The sequence below is a fragment of the Lissotriton helveticus genome, chromosome 2_1 (genome assembly GCF_964261635.1).
Source record: "Lissotriton helveticus chromosome 2_1, aLisHel1.1, whole genome shotgun sequence".
NCBI lineage: Eukaryota > Metazoa > Chordata > Amphibia > Caudata > Salamandridae > Lissotriton > Lissotriton helveticus.
The window spans coordinates 1067516254-1067530464 of record NC_136059.1 but is presented as its reverse complement, the minus strand read 5'-3'; the positions used below and the strand labels follow the sequence as shown (position 1 = coordinate 1067530464).

At 48.1% G+C, this 14211-nt stretch overlaps 1 protein-coding gene across 2 annotated transcripts in view; it reads right to left on the bottom strand.

Moving 5' to 3' along the window:
* The window catches only part of LOC144818446 (lysine-specific demethylase 4C-like), a 1795190-nt gene that overhangs the window by 574799 nt on the left and 1206180 nt on the right, over positions 1 to 14211 (bottom strand). For both annotated transcript variants that reach the window (XM_078675868.1, XM_078675869.1), the window contains one exon: positions 6265 to 6320. In XM_078675868.1, coding sequence (XP_078531994.1) covers positions 6265 to 6320 — 56 coding nt within the window. The remainder of the gene's footprint in view (positions 1 to 6264; positions 6321 to 14211) is intronic.

Sequence of the window (14211 nt, the reverse complement as noted above, 5' to 3'; positions counted from 1 at the left end):
CTAAAACGGAACAGTTTTTCACAGTACATTGTCAAATAGGAACAAAACTGTTTATAAAAATTTGATTGCAGAGGAGTCGGCACTGTTTATTACCGGCTCTGGCACATGGTAAACAAAACAACATCAAAGCGGACGGCCGTGAAAGTGAAAGACACTGCTGCAACAAGTAGAGAGGCCTAGTCCAATACAAACGGAGATGGGTTCAAAATACAATTATTTCCTCAAATCTGGCACTAATGGCATCATGGTGTTTTGTGTATCTGTATTTAAATGGCATTGGAAACTGTCCTGAAGAACTAGAATCTAATTTGTGTTTGCTCGACTGACAGTCGGTGTGATCTTGGGCATGACAGCCTTGGTATCACTGGAAAAATTGGGCATTAGGCCTTTGACACATGTGGATGTTTATGTAGACTGTGGGCCTACTGCAGAGGGGTGATCAGCTCTGGCACATGGTAAACATAACATCAAAGCGGCCGGCCGCGAAAGTGAAAGCCCTGCTACTGCAAGTAGAGAGGCCTAGTCCAATCCAAACGGAGATGGTTCAAAATACAATTATTTCCTCAAATCTGGCATTAATGGCATCACGGTGTTTTGTGTATATGCATTTAAATGGCATTTATCAGTTGGAAACTGTCCTTAAGAACTAGAATCTAATTTGAATTTCCTCAACTGACAGTCGGTGTGATCTTGGGCATGACAGCCTTCAGCGAGCAAAGCCAGAAACGGTGGGGGCGGGGGAGTGGATTCCTTGAAGTGTTTGAAGTCTGATGCCGGCTACAAGCAAACAAGCATGAGTGCGGAGAGAGGCTCACAGGCTGCCAAATGGCGTGTGATGTGCACGTGCCCGCACACATGCACTGTAGGCAATCCGCCTAGAAAAGCCTTTGGGAGCACTTTTGAAAGCCCTTACTTAATATCTCACCAAAGCTTCGCTAACGCGATGGCTTAGGCGAGACCTAACCAGAGGGAGTTGGGTGTCCCCAGGATATAGACCCTAAATAGGCCCTGAGGTGTAACAGTGATTAATTCCCTGGGCCACCCAAGCACTACTTCGCCCCTAACAATGAATAACTCTGCAGATACATAGCTGAGGTAGAAAAATGTCATTGACCTTCCTATTGATGAAAATGTTTGCGAAGTAATGGATGTGTCCATCCATAAGGATGTCTATGATACAGTGGCGCGCTTAGAGCGGAAGGTCCTGCAGATGGCAGAGAAATATTTTAGAGCCCTCCCACTGAGGGAAGACCTTTCTAGACCTCTGGTGCCGATATACCGCTAGGGCTGCCTGACAAAGCACCCGCCGACAGCAAGACAAAACGTGCGCACAACCCTGGGGTCGACCTTGCAGCTTTTGATAGACTCAAGAGAGCCAGGCTCACCCCCTAGGTTTCGAACTCCCTGCTATTCCCGAACCCGGGACCTAAGAGGGGCATCTGGCATATATACCCCCTCTCCAGGTCCCCTGGATGCGGTTGAATCCCCTACAGCCTCCGAAGGGGACAATGTGCAAGATAGGCCCTGGTGCCCTTCTGCTACCACGCTCACACCTGACTGCAATCCCACCCTAGGGAAGGGTATTTATTACAGACACAGGGTCGGACAAGCTAGACCCTGAAGACTTCATGCACTTCCGCTCGGCGGAGTGGGCCCATGAAAGTTTAAGTGCCGCATATGTAGCAGGGAGACTCAAGAAACCCCTAACAAGGTTGAATGCCCCCATCTGTCCCTGCATGGCAAATGCTAACTCTAGTAATTGATGCCCGGATAGCCAGCTTCCTGAAAGAAAGGGTTAGACCACTCCTACCTGGATGCAGAACTCACAGATCTGCTATCGAAAGGGGCTTTATGTGGGCATTCGGCCCACCCCCTCCCCCTACGATTTGTTAGCAACCTCTTCCCAGTGGAGAAGAGAGATGGGAGACAATGTCTCGGCATCAACCTCAGAGAGTTCAACAAGTGGTTAATCTTCTGCCACTTGAAAATGAAGGATATCAACCTCATACAGAACCTTCTAAGACCCAAGAACTGCACGGCGCACCTGGAACTAAAGCACGCATACCGTACAATCATGGTCTATCCACTACATCTTCGCTTTCTACAGTTTTCAGTGGTGACTCCAGACCTTTGAGTTTACAATTGTTCCCTTTGGGTTGTCCTTTGTGTTGCTTTACCAAGGTCAATAAGCTAGTGGTAGAACACTTCAGGGCCAGGGGCATGCGCCTCATAGTATACTTGGACGACATCTTACTCGTGGATCAATGCCCAAGGAAGCTGTTGGAACAGCTGCAGACAACAGTAGACCTCTGGGAAACACTGGGTTTCTTTATCAACGGGAACAAGTCCATACTGTCACAGACTCAATCAATTGTCTTCCTGGGGTTCGTGGTGGACTTGGTCAAGATCAAACACGAGTTGCGCAGAACAGTAGATAAACCAGCCACCTCCCCCGGGCACATCCCATGAATAGTAGGGCTTTTATCGTCCTCCATGAAGGCCATCTTCCCGGGATCCCTGCACAATCAGGCCCAATAGTATCTGAAACCCTTTCATCGTCGACAAGGACTCACCTACTCTCAAACAGTCCCCTTATCGGACGATGCCAGAGAGGAGATAAGGTGGTGGATCGCCCAAACGGAAGCTCGGAATGGGCGGGCCATCTTTGGCTCCCAACCGGATATGATTATCGAATCAGATGTCAGTGGCACAGGCTTGAAGGCACAATGTGGGATATTTGCCACCAGAGGAAAATGGTCCTCTGCCGAATATTCCCTTCATATCAATTGCCTAGAACTGATGGCAGGCTCGTTTGCGGTGAAGTAGTGGACCACGAACAAGATTCAATATGCATCCTTCTGAAGATGGACAACTTAGCAGCGGTCCGATATATCAACCACCAAGAAGGCACAAGATCCAGAGCACTCTCAGACCTGACTCAGAGCTTTTGGGACTAATGCCTTGAAAACCACATCTTGGTGACAGCGGAACACCTCTCAGGGAACGACAATCTAGTAGCGGATTGTCAAATAAAAGGAAGCAAAATTTGCTCTGAGGTATGGCCACAAGGATAGATGCCGGAGGTTTGTCAGTAGTAAAACCCATAATGACCCACACCAGATGAGGAAGTGTGCCGGCCCTGAACCGGAACAAAAGGGACCTTTCTCATCTTTCCATTTTCCAAGTTAGGTAGGCCTCCATAACAGTACTTTTTAAATGTACATAATTACATACTGAGGGTTTATGGCATTCAGAACTCTCCTTTATCTCTAACTTCTACTCAAAGAATAGTGTTTTCCCAACCCCTTTATCTACCTTAGTAATTAAAGATGGCGAATAGAACCAAGCTGGGTGGCAAAGCTTTTTCAGAGATGATTCAACATGGGCTATCCAGGGGATAATTGAATCCTTATCCACCTGCAAGCAGTCTGTAATGATATTCCTGTTGCCTTTGGGTTCATAGATACCGAAATCTACAACAAAATAGGATCTAACGCAATATGATCCTTCAAATTTGGAAGGCCCCGCTCGCGGTGACAAATAAAATACAACTTAGATGGAGGTTGGTTCAATAAACGTCTGCAGATACAGTTCTCCACTAACTGTAAGGGCCTAGTGTTAGTACAACCCCAAAATCCTGCACCATAGCAGCAGGCAGTACAGGTAGACTCGGAACTATAAATGGATGAAAGAAGGGCTAAGGCCTTAAGCCCAGCTGGCCAGGGAAGACTCAAAAGCGCACCTTCCGCCCTAGAGAGCTTTAAGTTACTTGGCTTTAAAACGGGAAAAGAAGGCACCAACCTCAGAAGAGCAACAGGCATGTAGAACAAAAGAACCGCATTATCTGCGTACAATAAAGCCGGAATGGCCTATCTTGGGAACATACTTAAAGGTAAAAAGAGGGTAAAGTTATTAATTCATAAAATAAACAACAGTGGGCCATCATGCAACCTTGGCGGACTCCACGTTTAAGCCTAAAACCTTGCGTGTGCTCCCCATCAGGGCCAAAGTGCACACTGCTCCCCAGGTTCGAATTAAGTATGTGAAATAAGTGGACTAGGGCGGTGTCAAGGCCCACATCCAACAGCATCCTCCACAATTTAGAGTGATTCACACTATCAAAAGCTGCAGGATAAGTCAAATAACTCTAGGTATATCAGTCAGCCCCGGACAATAGTATATTTCTAAACAAAAAGAAGGTAAAGGCACTGTACCCAAGCCTCTCTCTGAACCCATATTGTCAAAAATACAGTACGTCATGTTCCAGTGTACATTATCACATCCAATTAAAAATAACCGTGCCAATGAATTTTACTTAAGTATAAATCAGGGAGATAGGACAGTAGCACCTGGGTTCCGAAATAATGCCGTTCTTTAATATTGGCACTATTGTTAAAAGGGAACAAGATTTTTGTAAATTTCTGGGAGATAGATTGTTGAAAATATATTAGTAAGAAGTGGGACCCAACTGCTCTACATTACACTAGGTAAACACATTCCCGAGATAAATAGCTCTACTAAAGTTAATAATAATGCAGTCACCCAAGATGTCCTTCCGTGTACGACCAATCTAGCACACTCTGCTCACCATTAAAATGTTGGAACGATTGGACCATTGAAAGCCTCTGTATTTACAGAGCCAAAACTGAGTTAATTGCAAGATTCCTCTGCAAAGGCAGAGCGTCCGCAAGAACTAGAACAAATGGGCTAGCAGCAGTGGGAAAATCGATTGATTCTACTCTGGGCACGGACATAATTTGGTTAAACTGACCCAAACTACGGTCTGTTCCCTTAGAGAATAAATCTGGTTGAGAAAATCCTTTGCAATCAGCCAGCAAGAGCACGACTGAAGATTTTGGGCAGTCATTTGATTTCACCACTAGAGACGTAACAATATCCTACTGTCCATGTTGTTGCCTTTGATCCCTTGTAGTATTAGCTGTGAATCTCCCTGTGTTAGATTAGTCCTCAAAGTGATATCAGAGGTCCCATCAAGACATGGCAGAGGAGGTGGGCCGCAAACTTCATTTGCTAACTCAATAGGTTCTTGAGTCCTGGTGAGGCTAAGTTCCGGGACTGGAAGTCTCAGTCCTGCAGTCAATTGAGACTCTATTTGTAACAAGCGTTCTAATATTGGTTTTAATTCTGCCCAGACAATATCTTTGAACTTACTATAACAATCCTCCAACCAATGCACACCCACTCTAGACTGAATGATGTCTCCTTACAGATACAGGAGCCCGCACTTGAGCCCTCTCCTTTCATTTAGGCGCAGGTGTACTGGGGAAAGCATGGGTGGATGGAACAAAGCTTGGGCCAGACTCAGAGATGTTATCAGGAACATTGTTTGTGATCGAAGACGTACCTGCTCCTATAACCCCATCATTTCATGTTATCTTGAGTACATTCTGCAGTTTTTGTATCAAAGGAGAGCCTGCATTTTGTTACTGTAAATGTATTGGAAATTACTCTTATAGCTAGCTCTCTCAAGCATTTTGTCAATCGTAGTGCCCCTAAGGGTGTGGTTGTAGTTATACCACAAATGACTCTCCCCTTTACCCCATAGCAGCAACAAATTACCCCGGAATAAACTTAGAGAGGGACTCAAACAACAGGGTTAAAAAAATTAATCTAAACTAACTTAGTCCAAATTTAAGTGCACCAACACTGCGCTTGCAGGGCAGCCCCTCTTCCTAAAGCTTGAAGGTTGATGTGGGCAATGGAATTCTCTCCCCGGAAACTGTAAGTGCCCCATACCGCAAGATTCTGCACCGGTTAAGTGCCCACACACTGCTTGCAGGACAGGCTCCTCCAGGAGTCCATAAAGTGAAGTTGTTCTTAAATACGTTGATTAGAAGGAATCCCCTTTGGTCAGCATGTGGTTCATCTACCAAAAGCCACACTGTGCGTCGCCACACTGTGCGCCGCCACACTGTGTGCCACCACACCGGCGCGGCATGAGCACACTCACCCACTTCCGCAGGCCCGCTCATCAGGTCTCAATCACACTATGCCTGCCCACTGATCAGGGTCTCCATCCAGTATACTCACCTCTTGCATAAAAATATTTCTCTATGGATTACAACACAGTGATGTGACACGCTGTATTGGCATGCGAATTACGGTCATATAAACTCCCAGAACTTAGATGAATGCTGTAAATGTATGGAAGTCTCCTAAATCTGTTGGATTGCAACTAGAAAGACAAAATATCCTGAAACTAGTACTCAAATCACACTTCGTTTAAAAAAATGTAGAACTTACTTTTTGTCCGCTGTCTGCTTAAGTGCTCCACCCCTCAAGTTGCAAAGGCAACATTGCTAAAAAAAAATTTAAAAAAAGAGAATAACGAAAGTAAATAAGCAAATGGATGCAAACATATTGGAATAGGTCTTATATTTTACACTTTTATTACAGAAACTACATTGTTTTATTTCTTATTTTATAATTTCTAGAAGCACAGGTTTCTACTAATTATTTAATACATCTGTCAAGTAAATTAAAACACAAAACAGAATGACCACAATTAACTTGCAAAGGTGCATTTTGGAAGTAAAAATAAAAAGATTCACTCGTCTTGTTCAGCTTACTTATGGCACCTCTAAATATGTTTCAGTATTCAACAAATGATGGCGCTAGAGTACCGGGATATTCAGAAGAAATTAATATATTTACAACAAATCTAACCTGAAACTATTATCAGGTCAGTGGTTACCATTACATTTGGCATGGAGATGGCATTTCTTGACAAGAAGGAAAGGCAGGAAAGCTGCAATAATGAAACAAACAAGTTTTGATGTATTCTCTAAACTTTAGGTGCTTAGGCATGGTTTGAAGATTGCTGGGCAGACTGTTCCGGAGTAAGCAGAACTGTGCAAAAAATGCTCTGCCACATAAAGGAGATCTCTGAAATCGCGAGATGCACAGTTGACCACAACACGAGAAGCAGGGGGCTTTAGAAAATGACAATTTCATTTGTTCCCTAGTAAGAAATATGGAGGCAATACCACAAAGAGAATGGGGCATTATACAGAGAATGTTGAATGTAACTTGTTGTACTGGAAGCCTGTCTAGAGTTCAAAATGGCTTTAGAGTGAATGAATCAAGGGGCTCCCACCACCAGGTTGGCTGCAGATTTTGAACAAATTCTAACTGGGTTATTGAAGAGACTTTAATGCCCAGTAGACTATTTGTGTGAAATTGAATAAATTAAATCCATGACAGAAAGCAGTCTGCTTTGAAGACAAAGAATAGGTACTAAAGGATGCAGACTCATATGGAAGACGCTTGAGGAGATCACAAGAGGACAATCAAGTATCTATTTGAAGCGAGGAGTCATCTTCACCACCCAACATTTCTCTGACTTAGCTCGTTGTGGACAGCAACCAAAGTCTGCTGGCCAGAGTGAAAAATGATAGAGCTTCGAGACGCTGTGCACTAAAGATTGGAATGGTCTTATATCTCTACAAGCATAGCAAAAATCCAATCAGATTAACATAGTGATCTGTGCGATTCAATGCAAATTGTGTTTTTAACATGCCAGAGGTGGATTACGTCTTGTTACAAATTATTCCCTAATGTGTGACCGAAGGGGAGAGGAACTGGATCGGTATCTTACAATGTTTGATTTAGAAGATAATATGACCTGTCCTGGAAATGGTGAATTGAACCCAACATATTTTTGAGGCATGCGGTGTGCAACGACGCTAAGATTATATTTTTGAGCTCAGTAATGTCTGTCCCTGTGTATTAGAGGGACGTGTCTGTGAAGCCAGCTTTAGTGATCATAATGTGTTGTTAACAATGATAGTATCACCTTGTCCTCTCTTAAGATTAAAGCACAACAGAACGTATTACCCCAACTTCCTGTCCACGAACATGGACTAAGGATTCGTTGCACAATACTAGTGTGTGACTGGTAGCCTTGATACATAACAACATTCGTGCTTTTCAGGTATGTCTTTTTGAACAAACGGACTGCTCCTATATTCAACATGATTTTGAGGAATTATGTATCTCTATGAGGCCATCTCTTCTGGTGGGTGTTAGGAATAATAGGGAAGAACCCCAGTGTTTGAATCTCATTTCTCCCTTGCAAATAAGAGACTCAGGAAACCACTATTAGCTACCTTATGGATTCCGTACAAGGTTGCTTGGGCCTGCTCTCAATATAAGTAGCAACTTCGTAGAAGGAAGAAAGAGCTTAATGATGAAGATTGGGAGCACCTCAGAGTTGCCCCTAAGTTAAAAGATCAAAAGGCCTTCAGGTTGACGCTTAAGCAATGTAGGTCAAGGGGGAACTAGGGGAATTTGATTTGGAGTAACATAAATCCATGCAGAATTTTACCAGAATCCACCAGATAATCCCTCTCTACGAGCCTGTTTAAATTTGCCTAAGGTGGAGCTGACTAAGCTAAGATTTCCTGTCCATGAGGTGATTCAAGCTATACACCAAAGCCCCAGCTCCAAAGCCAGGGCACGGATGGCATCGCCAGTGATTTGGTAAAATGTAACGTCAAGCTTTGGGTTCCACTTCTCACAAATGTTTTAAAAAATCTTTCTCATATAAAGCTCCCAAGTTCGTGCTCAAGGTCAATAATTGTGCTGATCTTTTTGAAGGACAATAGTTCGCAGTCAACCCCTTCGCCGCTGGCGGGATTCCCCCGCTGTGCTGGGGGGCGGGCACGTACAGCGCCCCCATGCTCATGACGAGGTCAGCTCGTCATGAGCCACGGCGCTCCGGTGCTCATGACGAGCTGAACTCGTCATGACCGCACCCGTTCCAAGGGAACGTTCAGCACAGCAGGGGAATCAGCCCAGCGTGCGAGCGTTCCATGTAACGGGCGCGGTCATGACGAGCTCAGCTCGTCATGAGCACCGGAGCGCCGTGGCTCATGACAAGCTGACCTCGTCATGAGCGCCCAAGAGGCTAAATGTTACCACCCTATCCTCTGATCCGAACTTCGGTAAAGATCATTGAAAAAATAATAATCCGTTTAAAAGGATACATGAACGGGCCAGTGACTATTGTAATTTACATCCTAGTCAGTATGGGTTCAGGGAGCGGCTGACTACGGTGCAGCAGTGCCTGAACCAGCATATTTGTGGGAAAATACACCATCAGCAGGCGCTGCCTATGGCACCTGGGCTTTATGGACCTCTTCTACTACATTATATTGTGTGAACCAAGGTACACGCTGGAGACTGTTCCGGGGTCTGGTTTATTTTTGGATATCCTGCATGAAAACCTGGAGATAAGGGTTGTTTTGGTTTGAAGGGAGGGTTAACTGAACCCTTTGCCTTTCTTAGAGGAACCCGGCAAGATTGCATGCCGGTCCCCTTTCTTTTTACCCTTTATATTAACAATCTGAGCCCATTTGTAACTACAGCTACCAAGGATGGTACTCACATTGGTGGCATGGCCATTCCTGCATTGTTATATGCGGATGATGCTGTTTTAATAGCTTGCACGCCCAATGCATTGCGTAATCTAGTAGATTCCGTTGTCAAATTAATGCCTAGGCTGGTTTTAAAGACAAATTGTAGTAAATTGTAGATAATAGCGTGTAGTTCCAAGAAGGAGTGTAGGTAATGCTCTAGCCTGTGGGAGCATACTTTTATTGGGTATTCCCAACATTTCCTACCTGTGAGTCACATTTGACTCCTCAGGTTCATACGGCACACATATTTCTACCATCTCTCTTAAAATGGGTAAGGCTATTGGCGAGCTTCCTAACCTGCCCTTAGCCCTAGGGGTGAAAGACATTGACCACTCTTTTGACAATATACAAGTCTCAATGCATCCCTATTGCAAGCTACGGTGTGGATGTTTGTGGTTCCTAGAACAACCATCCTCTGCATGTGGAAGATCACCTTTGTAGGCGATTATTGCTGCTCCTTCTGTCCAGTTCATCTGCCATGAAGATCTAGGTCTCTGCTTTTTATAGGATGTTATCAAACTAGCCTCAGTTTTACTGATTATTTATAAGGACCAACCCTGAGACTGTTTTGAATATGCCCTGCTACTAAACTATCTTTTGCAAGATAATGACCTTATCCCCTGTATTGCCTGTGACGCTGCTACTTTAAAATATTTCGGCCATCTGGAGATTTCTCATCGGTCACCTCTTATATGCAAATAGGATAAAAGGGCAATAAAAGTATTTTTCGTGGCGAACAAACAAGCTAAAAGGGAGTGTTATGAGTACTCTAAAACTACAGTGAAGCTTTTTCTTAACATAGAAGAAACAGTTGGAATAGAGCCCCATCTGTAATGGGCCATGTGGCGGTGGGAAAGGTCATGAAGCTTCTGTTTCAGGGCTGGAAATGTCCATTATTTGTTAAGTTTTCATTTGGGGTTTGGTAATATCTCTTCACTGATGCCTGCCCTTGTGACAGTACTGCTGAGCAATCTCAGCTTAATTTTTTTGTAGGTTTTACGTTACCTTAACTAAACAGTTTTTAATGTACGAGTTACTTACCTTCGGTAACAATGTATCTGGTAGAGACAATTCTAGCTGCAGATTCCTTCACGTAGAATTGTCCCCAGGTGTGAGACTGGATCCGGAACACCCCCCCCCCCGGAGTTGTCCACGACGTCAGCAAGGTCACACAAGACCCACCCCAGCGTGCCGACCATCAATTTTCTTTGGAGAACTTTTCCGCACCACAACGCGGAGCCATCAGAAAAAAACTGTGGGAGCATGGGAACAGTGTGAGAAAGAGTAGAAAAAGAGGAAGACACCATAAGGAACAGTGCAACACTGCAGTGTCCAAAGGCAGGGACAGAAGAAGAAAAGAGCAGAGCCCTGAACAACCACCCTGCCAGTACATAGACAGCCACCCCCCGTCCGCCGTATATAAGGAACATGCTTAAAAGGTCATGACACATGTAGCAGGCCTACGACCCCTATGCAGAAAAAAAGGAGGGGAGTCAGTCCCAAAACGGACAGGAACAACCAGCGTCCAAGCCACCCCGGCATAGAGTGCAACCACCTCCCAAGGAACAAGGGCAAGGCATGACCAGATGACCCCAACTCAGAGGTTAGCAGAGGGGCCACGATCACTAGCAGGAAGGGGAGCGAGGGGAGGCAGAGATTTAAAGGCCAACCACCCCAAACCTGGAGCAGCGGTGTACAGGAGCACCGTAATCCCATCCTCCAAGTAACCAAAGAGGAGGAATGGACAGCAACAAGACGGAACCACCCGTCAAGAGCAAGAAGGCACTTACAAGAGACATAGCCCCCTACGGGAGGAGAGTATCGAAGACCAACCCAAGGGTCCTCGCAGAACAGGGAGGAAGGGCGGGCAGTGAAGGAATCTGCGGCTAGAACCGTCTCTACCAGATACATTGTTACCGAAGGTAAGTAACTCGTACATCTGATAGAGACTACTAGCCGCAGATTCCTTCATGTAGATACCCGAGCAATACCCAAGGGGAAGGAGGGTCTGCGAAAGGACCCCACCAGCCAGGACAGGACAGAGGGTCCCACAGGGGACGAGATCTGCAGATCAGGTAAGTAACCTGGTCCCTTCCAGGCAAGAGGAGCCCCCACAAGCAGAAAACCACCGACCCCAAGAGGGATGGAGGAAGAAGATAGAAGACTGAAGAGGCCCTTGCACTCCTAACAGAGGAACTAAGGGCAAGGCCAGAGAGGCTGAAGCATCCCATATCACTCCAAGGCAAGAAAGCGTCCACCCAAAGCCAGGAGGAGAGCTTAGAGGGCCTAAGGAAACGAGGGAAAAGAAGACGAGCCCACCCCAGATGGAAGGCAACAGGCCATCCAGAGTGGCGCCAACAGACATATGCCGTCAGAAGCAAGAAAAAACAGCCCGGGGATTCAGGAAGACCGGGCGGGCGACGCCTGACAAGGGAGAGCACAGAATCATCCCAGCCCTCAGAGCAGGAAGGTGAGGAAATGCCCGGACACACCACCACGTAAGGCCGCGCACATGACCTCAAGAAGCAATAGCAACACACATAAGCGCCATGAAGAACAGGCACCCGAAGGAGACCAGAACTACCCAGCAGCGCTTAGCTATATAATAGCTGCCACTACCCCACATAGGGTATGTTAAGTCCCAGGACATGGGAACCCTCTTTGGAAGAGCTTCCACAGCAGAGGAAAAACAGAGTCACGAGGAAAAACAGAGTCACGGGGAAAACACCACCCCCGCAGAAGGCTTGACAAGCAGCCCAAAGAAAGTCAAAAGGCCTAATCTCAGGGCCAAGTCTGTGTAAAAACTCCAGCAAAAACACACACAGTCAACAAGGGGCGGTCCAGCAGCCAACGATGCCAAAGCCCCAGCAAGGAGGACTCCATGGCCAGAAAACACAATCTACAGCAAGCGCAACGGGGACAAGAAGGTCCAGAATCAGCTCAACTCAGCAGTCACTGAGGAGGGGAAGGAGGAGGATAAGGCAGAGTAGGAGGAGGAGGACAAAGACCTGCCACAAACCTTTGGATGGCGGAGTCAGCCGGGGCATGGAATAACAGGCTGCCACCAAACGGAAGATCAATGAGCCGCTCCCGAATATTTCCAGGGAACACGCCGTCCCGAAGACAAGTATGGCGACGGAGGGTGACTGAGGAAGCCATGGCCCAGCCTAGCACCTCCGAGATGTCTAGAGCGGAGCGGAGAATAAACGCCGCTAGCTCCTGGCCATCCAACGCATGATGCCGTAAGTCCACCTGAGCAGTCTCTTGGGAAGCTGCAGATCCCAGAGACTCAGCCGAGTCCCACAAACAAGAGGAGGCCCTAGCCATCACACACAAGGTGTTAAGGGCCTGCAGGGCAGCGCTGGTCGAGGCAAACATGTTGCGCCCCCAAGTGTCCAGCTAGCGGGCCTCCCGGGACGGAGGAGTCAACAGTAGCGGCAGGGAGAGAAAAGCAGTCCGCAACAGGGGGCTGGCAGCAGAGGGGTGGAGGGAAAGACATGCCGGGTCACGCGGCGCTGGAAGGTGCCAGTGCAGAAGGCGTTGAGGCACCGGATCCCCTGAGGCGGGACGCCTCTAAGCCCCCATCAGGGAAGAAAGGAGCGAACCCTCAAAGGGAAGCAAGATCTCCCTCCCACCAGAGCCCTGATGGAGAACCTCCAAGAGATGGTCCGCCGGGAAATGAGCAATCGGGTCACCCATGCGCAGAATGCCCACAGCCCTGGACACCGCGTGAGCGAAGGCTGCACCGCCTCTTCTGGGCCCCGCGGTGGAGAAAGCAACTCCTCCGTGGGGGATGGCTGTAAACTAAGGCGGCCATCCCCGAAGCCAAGCGGGAATGGCAAAGGCTAGACCTGAAAGTCAGAAGGAGCCGAAGAATGGGGGACCTGCTGCTCCTCCGACGAACACCTCGGCCTCAGAAATGGCGGGGAGCCACCCTTCGACGACGCCGGTGAAAAAGACACCACACGGCAGCCAGTCTCCGGGGAGGACGACACCAAGATGCAGCCAACCTCCGGAGAAGAGGGAGCGTCCGAAGACGAATCCGCGGCATGACCCCTGTGTGGAGCCGTAGACACCATCGGCGCCGTGCCGGGGACCGGAGTGGAGCCGGAGCCGAAGTGGCCAAGGGGCGGCGCCGGAACAAAGCAGGCCCAACCTCTGACGAGGCAGCCGCCTGGTGGAGGAACGAGAGGAACCGGGGGAGTGACATGAAGCCTTCCGCCAGCCTCGGCCCAGAAGGTGGTGGAGGTGGCCCGGCGAACCATGCGGTGGCACCAGGGACGATTCAACCTCCGACTCGCCCTCCGATGAGGCAGCCGCCTGCGGGGAGGGACGGGAGGGGCCGGGAGGGGGACGAGGGGTCCCCACCCAGCCTCGACCCAGAGCGGGACAAGGAGAGGTCACCGACCCCTGTGGCGCCGCTCGAAGGAGCAGGCGCGGGTGCCGTGGTGGCGTCAGCTCAGCCATGGATGAGGCTTTCGCCTGCCCAGAGGGCCGAACGGGGCTCGGGGATGCGACCCGAGCCCCGGCATTCTCCCGCAACACCACAGGGACTCCAGCGGGAGTTTGCGGCGAGGCAGAGGTACCGTGGTCTGAAGGAGGGCCCCCCTAGGGACCGCACCCCAATAGCACCACATCCTCCAAGCCTGGATCCGAACCAGTCGGCGCCGGCGACGCCGCAGAGGGCCCCGCACAAGGCAAGGTGACCTGCTGATGCCCCAGGAGGGAAAGGAGGAGGAGACGCCAGCGAGGCCTGCAAAGCCGCCGCGTA